Genomic DNA, 15,954 nt, shown 5'->3' on the forward strand with positions numbered 1-15,954 from the left:
TGCTGTAAAAAACAAAATATATTCAAAATACAGAATAAGGAACTTCACACACAGAAACAAATACGGTGTAGGTGCCAATTTGGAGGAGACCACGGGAAAGCATAAACTGAGGAGGCTCTGGAAACTGTTTAAATTGTAGGTATAGCAGTTAAAATAAAAAGCGCTTGTATAAAGATACTTAAAATGTATGAGTATAATCTCCAGGATATATATAGTAGTAGCAGCTAACACCAAAAAGTGCGACTTCGCCACAAACACCAACAAGATACAAAAAATCCAGAAGTCTAGCGCTATAAATACGAAAGATTACCTTCAAAACAGTAGTTATGGTGGTTATAGATAGGGTTACAATTTTTTAGACCTACAACAACAAATAATACCACATAGTGCAGTTTAAAGATAAAAAGAATTGTGTGATAAAATGGAGTTTATAGATAAAACAAGGAGCTATAAAACCTAGCTCCACTGTGGATAACTTCTGGGTCCGTTTACGCGACCCACCCCTATGTGGAATGTGTGTTCCATCCTGAGGGAAAGTACCGTATATAAGTATAGCAGTTAGAATGTCAATCTCTCACGTAATATTGGGGTACTGTGACGTAGTGGTGGGCTTAACATGATATGGACATATGGGGTAACTAAATCCTCATATTTGTTTGGTAAAATAGGTGATTGCAAGCATCTTGGTATAATTTAAAGCTGTATCTTTGTGTATGTGCACTGTTCTTTAATCTGTATTTTGTATGCTAGGTAGTTTGACTGGCGTTGTAAATGCAGTGCTGCGGTGGTTAAACCTTTTTGCCAGAGATCTCAGTTATGTATATGGCATTAGATTGGCAATCCTGTCAGACCCACTATTTAAGTGTAATATAAATTAAATTAAAATAATATTTGCAAAATACATTTCTAAGAGGTCTCATTTACACTGGGGAAAGCTACATTGTTACAATAAAAAAATGTATGGTGGACAGCTGCCTGGGTCTAGTGAACGTGATGTACCTGTTCCTCCTGGAAATGACATGGGGGCTTGTTTATGAGTCACCAAAGAGACGTTTCAAAAAGACTCCTGGCTTAAGAGAGATGAATAGGAAGATGGCAGGAGGGATGACCCAGAAGTTCAAAACCTCTGTTCTAGAGGGACCGAACACTTGGTCCTACCATCCCTAGGATTGCAATCAATAAATTCTACTGTTTGCTTTACAAATGGGGAAATGACACCACCTTCTGGTAAATTGTACCTAATTAATTTTATATTGCTGTTTTAGATTAGACTAGAATAGAAAATATTTGTCAAAGGCTGTGTAAATTCTCTTTATATTAGGAAGTTAAAGATACAGTTATCAACATTTGATTTAATTTTTTTTGTTACCACTTCTTGCAAAGTATAGATTTTATGCATAAATACTTTATCTGCTGTCAAATATCAGCATTTTTTACAAAACGAAGAGTTTTGTCTTTTCAGGCAAAAAAAAATCATAAAAAAAATCATCTTTTCTATTAAAACAGACAATACAACCATAAAAGACCAAAATAACAAAGATATGATATAACATGAAGTGGCGACCGGTGGCAGATTGTTTTATGGGACAATGACTCCAGTCCAGACTTTAACTTTATGGTTTACAAAAAAAAAACATGTCAGAATTGGAGTTTGCAAGAAGCAAACTGATACCAGTCTTTAGCCTTCTGTTAAAAAAAGGTTGTGTATCTGTCATGGTCTGGTAGCACACTGAATCAACACGGTAGGAGATCTGGTGAATATGGTATTAGGAATGCTGAATACTGTGTCCACAAATAATGATTCACCATGATGTACCTTCAGGAAAAGCTTTTAGAACGATAATGACCTCAAACACTCAGGTATGATTAAGAGAGTGGAAGTCTATAGCTGAACTATCCATTCAGGGATCCACCCTCAAGATAAATAGAACATGGACCGCGTGACCACCTGGACATGCAAAACAACACAAAGCAGACAACGTCAAAAGAATTAGGCCAAATTACGTAAGAAGCCAAGACACATTAAACATAGGATGACCCGAAAAAGAATTCTGCCTAGAAAGGAAATCTTTCACAAGATTTTTTTTTTATCTAGTAATGTCACTTTGGTTTTATAATTTATATATTTGCACAAAGAGTATAAACACAACACATTTTCTGAGCGCCAATGGCTTTGGCCCATTAGTCGGCATATGGAATTGATATACATTTTTAAAAGGTAGCCATAACTTTCCACGATTTATATTACTATATATAATTAGACAGCCTCTGCCACATACCAGAGAGCCAAACCTGGTGAATAGGCTATATCCTCCCAGTAACGAACTAGAAACAAAAATACGAAAAACAAAGAAAGTATTTACAGTGGATCAAATTTTTTTCCAAAGTGCATTGCTAACACCGATGTGGGTGATCCCATGAGGTCTCTATAGAAATCAAGAAATTAGTTATATTCTGCAAAGAGATTCCTTTGTAAAGGGTAGTTAATAAGCCATTATTAAAACAACTAGTTACATTATATATTCATTTTTTTTTTGTTTACATTTGTTTCTTTTTTTTTTTTTCTGTTTTATTACTAGGAAGATATAGCCTATTCACAATGTTTGACACCCTGCTATTTAGCAGAGGTGGTCTCCTAATCCTACATAATAATTGCTTTAAGGGTTAAACCCTCGGCATCTGGCACTAGAATTCTCATGTCTGTGTGCCTTGTAAATACTTTATTTAGAGTATATTTAAATGGACTCTGCTGTTAACTGACATGTGTTTGTGATCTCTAAAAGTGGACGCTTCCATTTGTAGGATACAGAGATGTAGCTTTCTACATATACTTTTATATTTCACACCAGACATGTTTAAGTATAGAGATAACTAAAAATAATATTACCAATACTCGGAAGTGAAAGTTTTGTTTAAATATTATACATCCAGATTTTTTAAATTGTTCTCGGACATTAATAAAATATTTTTAAATGATTTGAAACATGCGCAGCAATCACGATTTTAAAGCAAAACCTTTTCAAAATGTTTTCTGTTGAGACAATGGCTTTAATAGAACTCACATAATCGAAAACCAGTAGAGAAAAGTATATATTTGTAGAAATTTGTTCCTCAGCATATTTAGCTAAAAATATTTGACACTTTTTTCATTTATTGAACATTTATCAAAATATAACATTGCGGGGAAAAAATAAACTATGAAAAAGGGTATAGAAGAAAATAAATGGATAAAAGAGTTAAAATATCTCCTTCTCTGGGAATGTATATAGACATATAATGTAATACTTCACAATAAACCTACACACACCATGGTCGTTAAACCACATACAATATAATCATAAAAACATGCCATACATATCTAAACAGTCATAAATATATATATATATATATATATATATATATATATATATATATATATACTGCCTCTGCTAAATCTGATGGTTATATTTACACTTTTGTGTTTTTACATGTTTTATTTTTGTGGAGAATTTCACAGACCATGGGTGTTCCACTAGTGTAATGAAATGCTTAGTGCTTTCTGTGATATTGGGGAGCGCCCTCATATTACTCTCGTGTGATGGACCTTTGCCAGATTATTGAGACATTGTACAGTCAAATCACAGACATTCCGATCGGTGGCAGAAATAACATAGATAGGGCCCTGGTACATACATTTTTTTTTTTTGTAGCCCCTTATCTCAAGGATGGCCAAAATGTATATCCCCATATATGTAGTCTTGACATATGAATGCAGGGGTATATTTGTATAGCGAAAATTGTGTATTACAGAAACACACACATATATATATATATATATATATATATATATAAACACTCAGTGGGTAACAAACTATGCAATTTACCCTATTCACTGAAGTATGTAGATAAAGGACTCCTCCAGGTCCTCAATACAAACAATAGCAAAATACCAACAGGTTATCTACAATACAATAATGGTAGACAGACATAGAGCAATATTGCAAAAATCACATGGGATGTGAAAAAGGAAAGCAATTCACTCACAAACCCAGATTGATTGAAGGCGTATCAAAAAAATCTTGAAACAACCCCAGAACATAATGGAACCTCTATATATGCAAGGAAAGGCGATAATAATAGTGGAGAGTTTCTCATTAAAAACACTTGTTTATTACAAGATACACTTAGAAGAAAACCGTAGTATATAGGCACATCACAATCTGGCAAGAAGATGGTAGGTTCCGGTCCTAGGATCCAAATGCAGAACAGGATAAACCACCAAAAGCAGAAGGTGAGTGAAGTAAGGAAAATAAAAAAACAACACTTAAAAAAAAAAGGGAAAGGAAACGCTCTTAGAATAGTTTTTTTTTTTATTGTTTTTTTTTCCCCCTTACTTCACAATAAACAAGTGTTTTTAATGAGAAACTCTGCACTATTATCTCTTTTCCTTGCATGTATTGGTGGTATATTTGTGTGTAGTGTTTGCAATTGAATGCTGCAATATATGTACATATACACTGATACACATACACGCATTGATACAAATACACTGACACACATACAGATAGACAGACATACAAATACTGTGACACACGGATACACAGATACAAACACTGACGCACATACTGATATACAGACATACTGAAACACAGACACACTGATAGACAGATACACAAACTGACACGTATACAGGTACGCTGACACACATAGATACACACACATATACAGACAGACACACATACAGATACACAGACACACACATGCAAATACTTACACACCCATAGATACAGACATACAGATACAAATACTGGCACACAGATACACAATACAAATAGTGACACACACTGATAAACAAACAGACACACAGATACAAACATTGAAACTCATACACATGTTGGCCATTTTTTAGCCAGCCTCTTGTTTTTTTACCTTTTTCAGTTCAAGAGGGTGGATTCTGCTGGCTCGGACTGTTTCTACCTTCTGCATGGCACAGTGCCACTTGCTGGGAGGATGTGACTGGCTTTCACGTCTTACCAGCACTGGTGAAAATATGAAAGAGCCCAGTTGCACTATTAAAGGGCAGCAGCACATGACTGACCCAATGAAGACACATGCAACCGATGGGCCCCCTCAGCATTCGGACCCTGATGCACTGGGGGCTCTTCCGGAATCCAAACCGACCTTTGATCGGTTATCTGATGCTGGATATCCTCACGGACTTCCAGCGTCAGATTATCCCCGTAGGAAAGCATTGAATAATGCTTTGCTATGGGGAGGTCTAATGCGCTCGTGCGGCCATTGCCATTGCGAGGGAGAACCGTGGGCGGAGCCGGACCCAGTGCCGAGGGACTTCGGCGCTGGATTCAGGTAAGTGGCTGAAGGGGTTCTAACCCCTTCATCCCCAAGGGAAGGGGACACAGAGGTAGGGGGGGGGACCTATTAAACCTATAGTGCCAGGAAAACAGGTTTGTTTTCCTGGCACTAAAGGATCCCTTTAATATTGTGAATGAGCAATTTCATTTGACCATTTTATTACCAGTTTTAGCCAAATTTAGCTGTGAATTTTGTACTTTATATATTTTTTTTCACATGCATGTAGAAATTAAATTGCGAATTTCACAAGTCTTGTGAGCACGTCACAATATTTACCTGCATCAGCTTTGATGCTATTTCTAACCATAACTAAGCCAAAACCTGGCAAACCGAAACCCTAACTAACCTCAACAATAACCATAACAATTTAGCAGATTGGCCCGTAAGCTGAAAACCAGCTGGGCCCGCTTGTAATGGTCGCCTCAAGGGTTTTGCACCTGTCACCATGTGACTAGTTTCAGTGTCATATTCTATAATCTATACAGAAGCCATCACAAAGAGGTTAAACGCCAAAACATAACATAAAACTGTAAAAATGGAGAACATACAACTGTTAAGTATGTAATACCCAGAAAAAAAGAAAACAAATGCCACCGCTCATTAAAAAAGTAAAATGCAATAACTTCTAATTCACTAATAAACTGATGTCAACAGAACCAAGAGACGAAGTGGGCCCTGCTAGCGGATTAACCTTTTTTATTTCTGTTTCGCTAGTGGATTCTATAATCTATACACTTTTATTTTACCGTAAATCCCGCAATATTCTGCAGCCAAAAACCTCTGCCTCGCTGTATAAGTTAGATACATAAAAAACAAGACAAATTGTCTCCAGCTATATATGTTTTTGCCTTGATCATTAGTGAGCTGTTTTGTTTTTAACTTAATACATCAAACTGTTTTGTCTTTTTTTCAAGACTTTAATTTGCATAAATTCACAGCCTCTGCCTGAGCATAGATTAGCAAATAATTCATGGTATGTAATTAACTGCCACTTACAAATGATAATGCTTTTATATTTTCTTCACTACTTTTCAATCCCATTCCTTTTTTTGCTTTGTTTTAATATATATATTTTTTTGCTCATTTAGTTTGTAAACATTTGACTGCAAATTGCCTTAAATAAAAAAAAAAAACTAATATTTATCATATCAGTTATGCAGGATACAAGTGTAAAAATTGATTTTCTGTGCTGTGTACTGTAAATATTTATTTTCAGTGTACATTTTTTTTTTTAAAAAACTACTTTTTAATTAAAGGCACGTTAAACCGAATATAAAATACTTTCACATAATTCTTCTTACAGATCCAGTGTAAAGCCTACAAGTAAAATACAGGATTTAAAGTTGTCATCCCATATAGAATTTAATCCTATAAAATACTTAATATCAGAACATACAATGTGCACATCATTGTGTGTTAACATGTGATGACTGTCACTACTTATCAATTTAATTGTTTTTCCTTTCTCATGCTCACTCTTTGTCTTTGTCTGTCTCTGTTTGTTTGTCTGTCTCTCAATCTAATTTTTTTCCAAATAAAGTATTCTGTGGTGTGTTTTTTTTTTTGTCGACCATTGGTGGCTGGTAAATATCTATCTGGCTTCAAAATCTCAAATGTTGAAGGCTCTTATTTTGTGATCTAAGGATAACAATTTAATTAATTTATTGGTTTGGTAACAAAGCAGTAGATGGCATATCAACTGAAAAGAAAAGTTACATCAAAGTAATATTCATCTCACCCATTGCCGGAGGTTAGCAGGTGGCATAGAGACCTTCCTCCTCGATGTAAATAAGGGTTCTTTGGAACTAGAATTCTTATAGTTAGTTGCTTGCTCTCCTGAAAATGTCTGTCTCGTTGCAAAAACATTGTCAAGAACCACACTGCTTTTCCTGCTGCCAAGAGCAAGATTGTGGTTCTAGAGGGTGATGTGTCAGTGATATTGATGTTATACTCTTGACCAGATGTTTCTCCAGCCATAGCTTTCAGGCATTGGGACTCACACAGAATTTAGTATATGTAGCAATCAAAGAAGAATATGAGGGAAAATATACAAGTGGAAGCTAAGCAGAAATAAAGCTAACATTTTAATGTAAAAATATCATAAAGAAGAAACACTAAGATTGAGTTAAGTCCTAAACATTGGTGCCGGTGCTCTTTCTCTCCCGACTCTCCCTATTAATTATTATATGTTTTTTTTTGTTTGTTTTTCTCTCTCTCAATATTTCTGTGTCTTGATGTAGTTTCCCATTAAGGAAGAAAGGTCAGCTGTGACGGATTGCCTTGTTCTCTTCTATTGTCAAGAGATTTAGCCATCAGTATGCATGTTTCACTCCTATTTAATATATTAGACTTTTGGTATGGTAATTAAGTTATATATTTATTACTACAGGAGAGAACTCTATTATCAGATCTAATTTGATTTACTAGGCAAACGAATGTAAACAAAGAAATGCTTTATGTGTCCGGATTTTAGCAGTCTGGCAGTGGCATTCGATTTCTTGAAATCAGAGTATTGCTGGCAAATTTTACAGTTACGGCTATACGAAAGTGTTTTTATAAAAAATAAAAAAATAACTAAACCAGAGGGATTCCCCAGCACTCTAAAACAACTGTAGAAATAATGAAAAAAGTTAACTTATTAATTCTGCATCTTAAAGATTTGTGTTTTGTGCAAAGAGAGACAGAATTGCTGATGAATAGCTGTTGACAATTTTGGTATCCCCAAATTAAGACAGGCTCCCTATGTCATTCTAACTGCGACCGAAAGGTGAATGTCAATTGGGCAGAGCTGAATCGTCCCACACCCAAGTGCGTGGAGTGGTTATGGTGCTTGGGGTATCCCTTTACAGTCATTACTTGCAAATTGGGTGTTTGATACAATATCATAAACAAATAAAAATTAAAAAGTGCCTGATGCACTCCCCCCACAAAAAATATATACTACACACTATAAATGATACGGACCAAGTCAAAAACTATATAAATACCTGTAAGGTGTATTACTGTTCGATAATTCATAAGAGTACATTTAAGTAACACTGTATTCCTTATGGTTTAGTTTTTCTAGATTATTGGGCCCTTCTCAATTAAGTACCTTGTATCCCCTGGTTTTGCCGCTCCCGCCACTCCTTTTCTGGAGAGGTCATCAATACTGATGCTTCCCCATAGGCATCGCTGTGCTGCACCAATCCGCATCTACTCATAAAGATGCATTGACTAAATTAATCTCTTTTGGAAGCGTTTTGCGTTGCCCTGCAGAGCATGGAGAAGTCGAACGTCAATCTTGCAATCTTTGCAGGACCATACACAGGAACTGGCATTGAACCATAATGTAAACATGTTTTCTAACAAAAGAATCTGCTGAGCCTGGAGGAACAGTGACCCCAGAACCACTACATAAAGCTCTGGTGGTTCTGGTGCCTAGAATATCCCTTAAATAATTAAAATATGAAAGTGTAAAAAAACAATTATACATGTGACAACCTTTAAATAGTTGCATTTAGCAAGGTCCCTTATGGAAAAAACTGAATTTGTACACCAAACATTTTTAATGCATAATTGATTAACTATAGCAAAGAACAAACCCCGATCTTACTTCCCCCAGTCAGTGTTTCAAGCAATGTCCAGGAAAATTATTCTGGTAAATACATTTACACACCGAGCTTCAGGTGACTTCGCTGTCACTTTCCATTTGTAAGGCTTTAAAGAGACTGCACCAAAACACTATCGCTACTTTCATACCTGACCCATATTTTCATCAATGTAGGGAAATTGTTTGATAGGTTTATGAAGACAAACTTCAACTTTGAAGTCAAAAACTATTTTCTTCATTAATATTCAACATGTAAGGCAGCTTAATGAATGCAGCAGACACAGAACGTTCTATAATTGATCCTAAAAGGTAACGAAGATTCTGAAGGTTAAAACAAAGTATCCATATTCAACTTATTTTTGGGCTCGACACATTTTGTGTACGTGATTTCTGTCTGGAATTAAATATGATCTGCATGTTTCTTTTGAATGTTTGAGATTGGTGTTCATATTAAGTAATCTTAATATGTATTTTTTTTTGTAAATCTTTGTTTATTAGATTTATATATATTTTTAAGAACTACATTGTCATAGAGTACAAAAGAAAGAAAGGACATCGCGAGACTCGCAGGTCACCATTGCAAAAACAGTATAACATTACAAGGTGCTAGGTATAGTTCAAAAGTAGTAAGGGAGGTCGAATACTCCAATCATCGTAATATTAGAAAAGTGGCAAATTAGCATATTTTCATGACATATGCATAGTCGCCTTTTCCTGGCATATGTGTGACAAACCCAAATAACCCCCCACAAATACTCAGACACCTTTTATCTGGGAAAATAACACAGCTTTAATAATATTTAAATAAAGTTAAAATAATTTAAGGTCATTGTCACATATTAACATAACATATCCCCCACCAACTCAATTAACAATACTACCCCAGACAATGACCCACAACACAATAAGTAAAACCACATTATAACATATAATTAACATAACCATTGCCATCGAGAGCATGATTTCCAGCTTTCTTTCATGTAGGGGCATACCGAGATACACCCTACACACACCAGGTTCGGAGCTACCGATGAGCTTGAACCTACAAATACTCTTCCAAACCCAACTGATGTTAGCGAACCAAACTTTTACATCAAGACAAACCACCTACACCCCAACTTTTTTATCCATCCCCTGCCGCAGTGACCAAACGGGAGCTAGAGACCAATTAAGGGAGGGAGGATGAGAAAAAAACAGGTACGTGAGGATTCATTAAGATGGCCCCTGATCTAAAATGGCCACTTATTATACTCCTCTAACCCAAAAACCCACCTCCAGCTATTCTAGCCAGCCCCTTGACATTACACCCCTCCTATGCCTGTCTCCTAGAAATGTCAAGGCCCATTCCCCTTAGCTGTGCTGTTCCATGGCCTACATTCCCCAGCAGTCTGCTTGTTAATGTGACCGCGTTAATGTGCCACCTTCCCAACACACAGGAAGAGCCTACAATGGCACAGTGTAAGAGGTAACTGCGTGGAGTGATCTCGTTACCCTCTGCCCATGTGTGCGTATTTAGCGTGGTTCAAATATAAAGGAAGGCCTGATCTGGAATATCTCGGCATAGCAAATACCTTTCGAGAGTTTATAACTGAAACCATCTCCCCCCTTCTAACCTGGAGAGAAGTCTATATGGGATGTCCAAGTGAGTACAAGTCCGAAAGTGAGAGTAAGAGAAGAAGGTAAAAAAAAAAAGTAGAAGAGGGGGGGAAAGAAGGGGAGTGAAGCAAATGGGATAGAGATCATAGGCCCAATGCCGAGCTGGTGCGAGATGCAAAGGAAACAAAATGAGACATCCCCATATTGTTAATATAATACCCTATGTTACATATAATGTGGTTTCCATTTTCTTGATATTCTTCTTAGAACCATGTAAAATAAGGTGCAGATGATTTTTGGGGGACTGTATTTTTACCATGTTTGCTCTTGTTTTTGGTTGGTATGTAGCATTTTATTGAATACTACAAATTTAAAAATATACATAGAAACTTTGAAGGAGTGTCCTCTGAATACACGAGCCTGTATGTTCGAAAACAGAGACCGCCATTTCCTGGGCAAATTGCCAGATACGATGGTTCAAGACCATCCAATCAGAATTAATTTTACTGTCATGTCTCGATGTCCTATTTGATTTAGAAATCTGTCTTTACTAAGCTGTTTGGCAAGGCATGCCTTCACATGACTCTATTATAGTGCATTTTTATTCTACTGCAAAGCCTTTTATTTTATGTTTAGAAAAACCATATACTGGTGGTATAGTCTGATACTAATTCCTAGTTTCCTGGTTATGAACATGTAATTTAGCAACCTGTCAAATGTAATGTGCTTGCTTAAACATGAAAAGGGGTCCTACCCCTAAACATTATTTAACAGATTACAAAAGTAATACATTGTAAATACTAAAGAATTCTCTTCTGAAAATAGTATTAAAATAAAAGTTTAGTTGGATCAATTTCACTAGCAAACAATTAATAACTAAAGATATTTGTAACAAATCTTGCATTTTGAAGCTAGCATTGTATGATTTAACTGATGGTTAGGAAGTGATCTGTATTTTCAAAGTCACTTGCAATGGCCTCTTGAATGTGTGTCTTGTAGTCAGTCGGTTGTTGCATCCTGGAATTGTATGTGTGATAAAAAAATTACATTTAAAATGGCAAGCCATTTATATTTTCTTTCAGTTTCCCTTATGCCTCTTGTATCTTAAAGGGAAACTCCAGCCCTCTATCTCCCTCTGTACCTTCCACTCCTTTTCCTGCTTACCATTAACATCAAGGTTAAACAAACAAACAGGCAAAAGCCAATAAAACACATAGTTTGCTCAAATCTATGCATTTTATTTGGTGGATTTTCTTGATTCATTGTTCAGTTTCTTCTTTGGAAACTGAAATAACTTGCCTAGATTACCTGCATGTAATTCTGTTCCAGTAATTTTTAACGTATTGCCGTTAAAACAAATAGATTTGTTGAGATAGTTTGGTTGCAATGGAATGTGGATTTTGTTCACTGAATAAATGCTATCGGCACAACACACACATGATATAAAGGCTAAACAAAAATGTTACAGTGACACATTGTTTATTATTATACTCTGTTGCAGAGATTCTATAGGGGGAGTTAATTTAGTTAAACTATCCTATGTTTTACAAATTGTGGATAAGTAGGAATCATTGTGCAGTAGTACTTCAAAGAGTTACGCCAACCACCATGACCATTCCTGCTCTCAGACGTAATCATGATGGTAGAACACTGCATGTGCAGCATTTCTGCTTGAAAAGTTGCAGTGCACACAGTGGCGGAACTACCCGGGTCACAGGGGTCACAGCTGCGACCGGGCCCGCCTCTCCAGTGTGTGTGTGTGACTTTATGTCTGTCTGTATGTATGTATGTGCCTGTGTGTTTGTATTTGTGTGTCTGTATGTATGTATGTGTGTGTCTACATGTCTGTGTGTGTATGTATGTGTGTCTGTATGTACGGCTTTCTGTATGTATATATATGTGTGTGTATGTGTGTCTACATGTCTCTGTATGTATCGGTGTCTGTATATGTGTTTGTGTGCATGTATGTGTGTGTCTGCATGTGTATCGGTGTGTCTGCATGTGTAGGGGTGGGGGGCAGGGATATGTGGAGGGATGGGGGCCTAAAGGGGGACCCCAGGGCAATTTTTGAACCGGGCCTTGTGATTTCTAGGTACGCCTTTGAGTGCACATACAGGTATATGTTTGCATTTGTGCCAGTGGCTGGTTGCACCCTTGTCACATGTCACTTTGACAGCCCGGAACTCTGTTTTTAGCTTCCTAATGGGAATTCTGTGCAAAAATTATGTCTGTCTGTAACCAACGCCTGCAAGGGAAAGCTTAAATTTCCTCTCCTCCTTTCTTCCTTCCTTATTTCCTTATTGCCTTCTTGCTCTTCCCAACTCCTTGCATTGATTAATGCTAGCTTTCTTTTTATATTATATTATAATATCCCCTCCCTCTCCTCTCCAGCTTGCACATGCCTCCTGAGCCAGTGAGAACGGTCCAATCAAATATTTCTCTATGAGAAGCATTTGATTGGACCTCACAAGGCAATCAGTGACATCAGATGAGGTATAGATGCCAGCGAGGGTTAGAGTAACCCTTTAAGAACGTGAATAGTACGGTGGCATGATGTCATTGGTCTGTAAAGAGTTAATGAGTAACGTGCATGGGCATACTTTTCATGTAACATGTAATTTCTACTTTAATACAAACATGTATGTGGCAGCACTGCCACCTGCTCATGGTTCTGAGATTTAAAAAATCTGCTTTATTGTATTATATATATATATATATTTATTAATTCACAACCTATTTGTTTTTGCAGCTTAACAAACAGCAGTTGCAAAACGTCAGAGAACGATTTCAAGCCTTTCTCAATGGGGAAACACAAATTGTAGCTGATGAAGCCTTTTGCAATGCGGTTAGAAGTTACTTTGAGGTAAGCCTTTCATTATTGCATTCTTGTTGTTTTTTTTTTTTTATAAATACTGTAAAGGCAAAATCTATTTAGTTTTTTTTTATATATATATATTAGTATAATTTTCTTCCTGGAACGGCCAGTGGAGGACCTCATTAGACATGTGCAATTTGTTTCATTCTGAATTTAAATTCACGGACAAATTTCGTCAATTCAGACATTCGGATGTCTGAATTGCCAAAGTGCTGAACCGAACGGAAGTGCCGAAGTGCTTCGGATTTCTGAAAAGTGGCAAAACAGGAGAGAGAGGGAAAATTAAGGGAATGATGACCGGAATCTAACCCTAGCCCTACCCCTACCAAAATAACACAAAACCTAGAGGGCTGTTGGATGATAAAAATGTCACTGTAGAATGGATTTAAAAAACGGACGAATAACCTAAAAGACCGGTCATATAATCAGGACGAGGTAGAGCCGATGGCCCAATTGTTAAATCTCTTGTGTAATATGCTATTCACTAATGATGCAACAATATGAAGTGCGTAAACAATTCATTGGATGGAAGAATTTGTTCCCAAAGTGGCACTTAATCATAGGTTTGCAGCATAATGTAATGCCTAGAATTGTGAGCCTCTACACCGACACCCAGGGAATACATCCAGGACTTATATACATTTTTTTTTACTAATTTTCTCTTTAGTTATTACACAATATAAAGCGTCTCTCCGGTTACTCTCAGCATTTTAATCAATGACATGGAGTATTTTTCTCCATGGATAGAAAAATGTAAATTCTTTCATCTGTTGTTTTTGATACTGAAATACTGAATCATTAACCTTTATAGATTTCTCTCTAACCACTCTCTTAAAAGCTGTACTTCGTCTGGTACTATATCCCCTTTGAACGGAACTCCTTTTGTAACTTTACGGTGGACCTTTTTTTTTTTTTCCTCCTACATTTTCTTTCTCGCGAAATAAATACTTTTTCCATTCACTTCTCCTATATCGGTATAGTAAATAGAAAAGTGGAACTTTAGCATCTTACAGCTAAAACACAGTCCAATGTATCTATTTTATTTGCTCGTCTTTTGTCTTGTTTGTTTGTGCAAGGTCCTCGTCACCTCTTCTTCCATTAAGTTATATGTCGTTTAACCATTGTACCATGCTGTACAATATTCACGGAATAAGTAAAATTTTCTACACAGTGAGTGAGACAGGACTCCATCCCAGTAGTGTGGTTGACAGTTTTTTTAAAGGGGTTTTTTAAAGTTCTGATTTCTCATTCTTCATTTGCTTTGTAACTGAATAATTAATACATATTTTGTGTTAAATGTTGTTTCATCAGCACTTTTATAAAACAAGACAAAGAAGACACATAGTTAATAAAGCACTTCCGCAAGCTGAAATGCTTTAGGGGACTGTGGTGTTCCTATAACTTTTCACAAGTATCATTTGAAGACGTTATTGGGAATCTTCACTAGTTAAAGGACCACTATAAGCACCCGACCACTTCAGCTCTATGAAGTGGTCTGGGTGCCAGGTCCCTTTAGTTTTAACCATGCAGCGAAAAACATAGCAGTTTCAGAGAACACTGAGGGTTAATCCAGCCTCTAGTGGCTGTCTCACTGACAGCCACTAGAGGCCGCTTCCGCAATTCTCACTGTGAAAATCACAGGACGTTTGCAGGAGGAGGAGAGTTCCCCCAGTGCCCGGCGCTGGAGAAAGGTAAGTGACTGAAGGGGTTTTAGCCCCTTAAGCCCAGTGGGAGGGGGGCCATGAGGGTGGGGGGACCTAAGGACTACATTGTGCCAGGAAAACCAGTTTGTTTTCCTGGCACTATAGTGGTCCTTTAAGCATCATTCCTATAAACCCTGCTGTGATGATGTGAATAATTAATTCTAGTATAATTAAACTATTCGACATGAACATTTAATATATTTATTTTATACATTTGTCCGCGTAAACCGATATCTTGTGATATGTGATACAAGTAATCACAATATTATAGCATTTCTTTCATCTATTTTCCCAGACTAGTAAATAGCAGCTCAGCAATGGATTTAAATGTTTAATCCCCAATATGATTATGCATTATTTCTTTTTTTAAATAGGTTTTAATTAAAGAATTATTCAAAATATTATTAAAATAACAGTAAATGGTAAACAAAACGAAAACCTAAAGGGAAAGAATAACAATAAAACGAAAAAATAAAATAAAATAATTTAAAAAAAATAGGATGGATAATTTTTATTTATTTTTCATTTCTTTGGTTACGTTTTTACCCCACATTATATGCATTATGTACAATGAGTGTTTATTATAGGAATATTTTTTTTATTAACTATGTTTTGTAACTAAATTTATACATAATGCATATTTTGTATTGTTACATGCTGATTTTCTTTTGGTGGTCCTTTTTATATTTGATCAACAGTGCCACCCAGTGGGGAATAACTGTTGATTCTTCCATTGACTGCATTGCTCACTGACTTTTGATGACACACCAGATTTTTGTGTGCCGAAAACTGACCTGTAAAATTTTTAGTCTAAAATAGCTAACCTGTGACTCTAG

At 36.3% G+C, this 15,954-nt stretch overlaps 1 protein-coding gene across 7 annotated transcripts in view; it reads left to right on the forward strand.

The window, feature by feature from the left end:
* The window catches only part of CADPS2 (calcium dependent secretion activator 2), a 416,067-nt gene that overhangs the window by 58,554 nt on the left and 341,559 nt on the right, over positions 1-15,954 (forward strand). For all 7 annotated transcript variants that reach the window (XM_063446829.1, XM_063446831.1, XM_063446824.1 and 4 more), the window contains exon 2: positions 13,290-13,403. In XM_063446829.1, the coding sequence (XP_063302899.1) occupies positions 13,290-13,403 (114 nt within the window). The remainder of the gene's footprint in view (positions 1-13,289; positions 13,404-15,954) is intronic.

The sequence above is a fragment of the Pelobates fuscus genome, chromosome 3, assembly GCF_036172605.1.
Source record: "Pelobates fuscus isolate aPelFus1 chromosome 3, aPelFus1.pri, whole genome shotgun sequence".
In the NCBI taxonomy this organism is placed as follows: Eukaryota; Metazoa; Chordata; class Amphibia; order Anura; family Pelobatidae; genus Pelobates; species Pelobates fuscus.